Source organism: Dipodomys ordii, unplaced genomic scaffold (assembly GCF_000151885.1).
Source record: "Dipodomys ordii isolate 6190 unplaced genomic scaffold, Dord_2.0 Scaffold33, whole genome shotgun sequence".
Lineage (NCBI taxonomy): Eukaryota > Metazoa > Chordata > Mammalia > Rodentia > Heteromyidae > Dipodomys > Dipodomys ordii.
The window spans coordinates 7,305,632-7,310,499 of record NW_012267249.1 but is presented as its reverse complement, the minus strand read 5'-3'; the positions used below and the strand labels follow the sequence as shown (position 1 = coordinate 7,310,499).

Below are 4,868 nucleotides of genomic sequence, written 5' to 3'. Positions count from 1 at the left end.
AGAGGTCGGGCCCCCGAGTCTCCGGGCCGCCCTGAGCCTGGGGAGGAGCGGAGGGGAGTCAGATGGAGTGGGTGAAGATTAGAGCTGGGGGAAGAGTGGGGCGAGGGAGGTCGCGGTTCCTGGCCCACTCGCTTGTGCCTGCTCCCACGGGTTGATGAACCCTGACAACCCATTATTTGGCCTCCATCCCTGAGGCCCTAAACAGCTCTAAAACTCAGTTCCTCCAGCCCCAGGGAATTTCCAGGTGATCAACCCTTCTGAAGGTTTCCCTGCTGGGCCCAGAGAAGTTGAGCCACTTTCCCCAGGTCACACAGCGTGGAATGTTCGCAGGGAAATGTTGCTGGGAGGTCTTCATCTCTCCAGAAGGCATCAGACCTTGGGAGGAGCGCCTTACTCCATCCATGTGACCCTCTGGTCCCCTCAGATTGCTGAAGTCATGGACTGGCCAAGACAGTGGTGACTCTCCCCCCAATACAGCATGGATGACTGGAAGTCCGGTCCCCTCCTTAAGCCCTTTGGGGCTAGGAAGAAGCGGAGCTGGTATCTTACCTGGAAGTATAAACTGACAAACCAGAGGGCCCTGCGGAGATTCTGTCAGGTAGAAAGGGGTCCCAAATGTCCCAGGGGCCCCCTTCATATCTTTCCCCCAGCCTAGAGTGGTTTCGATGACCTTTCTTAGCCACTTCCAGATTGTAGCTTAGCCTTAGAGTTCTGGAATCAGAACCGAAGTCTGACTTCCTAGACAGTTTGAAGTCTGATCAGCAGTGCATCTGTCAGGCAATTAGGGCTAGCTTCCAGATGTGAGCCCCAGCTTGCTTCTCTGGGCTTGGCTCCATCTCTAGGAACTAACTGTGGAGGGGATCAAGGATTCACACGGAAGAATACAAGACCTCTGGGTTGGGAGGATCCTGTTGGAGATGGAACAGTCAGGGGAGGCTTCTGGAGGAGGTGACCATGAAACCAGACCCTGGTTGAGGGCTAGTTTTTTTTTTTACAGAGCCTAGGTTTCCCCTGTGTCCTTGCTGCAACCAGGGTCCTCCTTTCTTTTTTTTTTTTTGGGTCCGGTCGTGGGGCCTGAACTCTGGGCCTGAGCACTGTCCCTCAGCTCTTCAGCTCAAGGCTAGCGCTCTACCACTTGAGCCACAGCGCCACTTCCAGCTTTTTTCTTTTTGCTTATGTGGTGCTGGGAATCGAACCCAGGGCCTCAGGCATGTAAGGCAAGCGCTCTACCACTGAGCCACCTTCCCAGCCCCTAGGGTCCTCCTTTCTTTCTTTCTTTTTTTTTTTTTTTTGGCAGTCATGGGGCTTGAACTCTGGGCCTGGGTGCTGTCCCTCAGCTCTTCAGCTCAAGGCTAGCGCTCTACCACTTGAGCCACAGCGCCACTTCCGGTTTTTTGGTGGTTTATTGGAAATAGGAGTCTCACAGTCTTTCCTGCCCGGGCTGGCTTTGAACCGCGATCCTCAGATCTCAGCCTCCTGAGTAGCTAGGATTACAGGCGTGAGCCACCAGCGCCCAGCAAAAACCATCCTTTTTTTTTTTTTTTTTGCTTATGTGGTGCTGAGGAATCAGGGCCTCAGGCATGCAAGGCAAGTGCTCTACCACTGAGCCACCTTCCCAGCCCCCAGGGTCCTCCTTTCAGAAAGACACTTTATGATCTGAAGGGTTTTTTGTTGTTTTATTTTTCTGGTTTTGGGGTTTGAACTCTGGGCTCTACCACTTAAGCCACAGTTCCACTTCTGGCTTTTTTTTTTTTTTTGGTTGGTTGTGGGGCTTGAACTTGGGGTCTGGCACTGCCTCTTAGTTTTTTTGCTCAGGGCTAGCACTCTACCACTTTTAGCCACAGAATGGTTTATTGGAGATAAGAACCTCTCGGACTTTCCTGTTGGGGCTGGCTTTGAACCTTGATCCTCAGATCTCAGCCTCCTGAGTAGATAAGATTATAGGCATGAGCCACCAGTGCTCAGCATTTTTGTTTTGTTATATATTTTTTTTCTTTCTTAACCCAGGGTCCAGGTATTGTCCCTTACCTTTTTCATTCACGGTTGGTTCTCGCCGGGCGCCAGTGGCTCACACCTGTAATCCTAGCTACTAAGGAGGCTGAGATCTGAGGATCTCGTTTCAAAGCTAGCCTGGGCAGGAAAGACCGTGAGACTACTATCTTTAATAAACCACTAGAAAACTGGAAGTGTGGCTGTAGCTCAAGTGGTAGAGCGCTCTCCTTGAGCTGAAGAGCTGAGGGACAGCACCCAGGCCCAGAGTTCAAGCCCCATGACCTACAAAAAAAAAAAAAGGTTGGTTCTCTACTACTTGAACCACAGCTTCACTTCCAGCTTTCTGATAGTTAATTGGAGGTGGACTTTGCTGCCTGAGCTGGCTTTTTACCATAATCCTCAGATCTCTGCCTCGTGATTAGCTAGGATTACATCCATGAGCCACCAGCACCCCGACTTCGGGTTTTCAGTCTTCCCCACCTCTCCTCTCAGACAGGAGCTGTGCTCTTCCTGCTGGTGACTGTCATTGTCAACATCAAGTTGATCCTGGATACTCGGCGAGCCATCAGTGAAGCCAATGAAGATTTGGAGCCAGAGCAGGATTATGGTAGGGACCGGGCTGAGGATGGGATTGGGGGAAGTCTGGGAGGCAGAGGGATCTGTCAGGCAGATCCCAGGGGATATGGCTAGTGAGGAAATGCTCTCCATGACTGTTGACCCCCTCCAGATGAGGCCCTGGGTCGCTTGGAGTCCCCACGGCGCAGAGGCAGCAGTCCCCAGCGGGTCCTGGATGTGGAGGTGTACTCCAGCCGCAGCAAAGTGTATGTGGCAGTGGATGGCACCACGGTGAGAGGGCCAGGGCCTGGGTACAGTCGCTCTCTTCACTGTGGGTCCACTGGCTCAGTGGGAACCGTAGCTCTGCCAGTTTTTTTTTCAAGCTCTGTGAGTTTGGAGCCCTCAGTTCTTCAGCTGTCGTCTGGAACGAATGACTTCTACTTCCTAAGATTAAGTGAAGCACATGAAATGTCTTTAAGTAGTGAGGCCTCAAAAGTGACCATTAGGAGACAGTTAATGCATTGATTACTTCATCACCGCTTCCTAGTCCTTTCTTTGGCCTTGAGCTGGGCAATGGGCACCAGGAGGTAATGGGACCCTTACTTGAAGGGGTTGGGTCTGATGGAGGATTGGTTGGGTCTGATGGAGGATTGTGGTATTGCCAGATGGAGCAGAGACAGTCAAGGGCCCTAGGAGCCATGGAAATGATCAGAGGAAAGATGGAAAGATGTCTCTTCTGATAGGATGTGGTGGCTGCTTCGTGGAACAGGTGTTCTACACGCTGAATTAGAACTATAAACATCTGGGCACTGGTGGCTCAGGCCTATAATTCTAGCATCTCAGGAGGCTGAGATCTGAGGATCATAGTTCAAAGCTAGCCTAGGTATGAAAGTCCATGAGACTCCAATTAACCACCAGAAAACTGGAAGTGGAGCTGTGGCTTAAAGTGGTAGAGCACTAGCTTTGAGCAAAAGAAACTCAGGGAGAATGCATAGGCCCTGAGCACAAAAAAACTGAACACTGGCATGCATGAGAGGCGGGAGTTTTTGCACCACTAGTATTTTAACTGCCAAGAAGATGGAGATACCTCAAATGTCTGAGTGACAAATTGGACTTTGTCTCTGCCACCATGCAGGTGCTTGAGGATGAAGCCCGGGAGCAGGGCCGTGGTATCCATGTCATCGTCCTCAACCAGGCCACGGTGAGGTTCTAGGTTGGGGACTCAAGAGGGCAGAAACAGGGCTCTCCTGGCTGGTGACATGAACTCATGGGAACTGTGTCCCCTGCTAGGGCCATGTGATGGCAAAGCGCGTATTTGACACATACTCTCCTCACGAGGATGAGGCCATGGTGCTGTTTCTCAACATGGTGGCGCCGGGCCGGGTGCTTATCTGCACTGTCAAGGTCAGTGATTATGTCCTGGTCCCATTCCCTACATCCCCAGCTCACTGCTGTTTGTGACCCTGGAGTCTCTGTCCCTGATGAGGTACAGTGGGAAGCCTCTGGAGAAAGACAGGGGACTTGGATTCCAATCTTCGCCTTGGTGGGTTTGATTTTTCTTTTTTGTTGATCGTGGGGCTTGATCTCTGGGCACTGTCCCTGAGCTCTTCAGCTCAAAGCAAATACTCTACTGCTTGAGCCACAGCGCCACTTCTGGTTTTCTGATTGTTAATTAGAGATAAGAGTCTCACGGGGCGTCTGGGAAGGTGGCTCAGTGGTAGAGCGCTTGCCTTGCGTGCATGAGGCCTTGGGTTGGATTCCTCAGCACCACATACACAGAAAAAGCCGCAAGTGGTGCCGTGGCTCTAGTGGCAGAACTCTAGCCTTGAGCTGAAGAGCTGAGGGACAGTGTCCAGGCCCAGAGTTCAGGCCCCACGACCAACAACAACAACAACCCAAAAAGAGTCTTACGGACTTCGTTGCCCAGGCTGGCATTGAACTGCGATCCTCAGATCTCAGCCTCTTGAATAGCTAGGATTTCAGGTGTGAGCCACTGGTGCCTGGGACTTTGGTGACTTGGTGTTTTATTTATTTTACTTATTTTGCTTTGTTTTTGTGCCAGTACTGAGGCTTGAATTCAAGGCCTCACTTTGTTTTTTTTTCCACTCAAGGCTGGTGCTCTACCGCTTGAGCTATTTCTCTCCTCCCTGTTTTTGTTTTTGGTGGTTAATTGAAGATAAAAATCTTACAGACTCGGGGCTGGGAAGGTGGCTCAGTGGTAGAGCCCTTGCCTTGCATGCATGAGGCCCTGGGTTCGATTCCTCAGCACCACATAAGCAGAAAAAAAAAAAGCTGGAAGTGGCGCTGTGGCTCAAGTGGTA

General features: G+C 51.3%; 1 protein-coding gene across 1 annotated transcript in view; it reads left to right on the top strand.

Annotated features, from left to right (window-relative positions):
* Positions 1-353: 353 nt before the first annotated feature.
* Pomgnt1 (protein O-linked mannose N-acetylglucosaminyltransferase 1 (beta 1,2-)) overlaps positions 354-4,868 on the top strand; it is a 14,329-nt gene continuing 9,814 nt past the window's right edge. Inside the window, exons 1-5 of the mRNA XM_013016968.1 lie at positions 354-598; positions 2,485-2,599; positions 2,720-2,838; positions 3,683-3,748; positions 3,838-3,951. Coding sequence (XP_012872422.1) covers positions 479-598; positions 2,485-2,599; positions 2,720-2,838; positions 3,683-3,748; positions 3,838-3,951 — 534 coding nt within the window. The 5' untranslated portion in view covers positions 354-478. The remainder of the gene's footprint in view (positions 599-2,484; positions 2,600-2,719; positions 2,839-3,682; positions 3,749-3,837; positions 3,952-4,868) is intronic.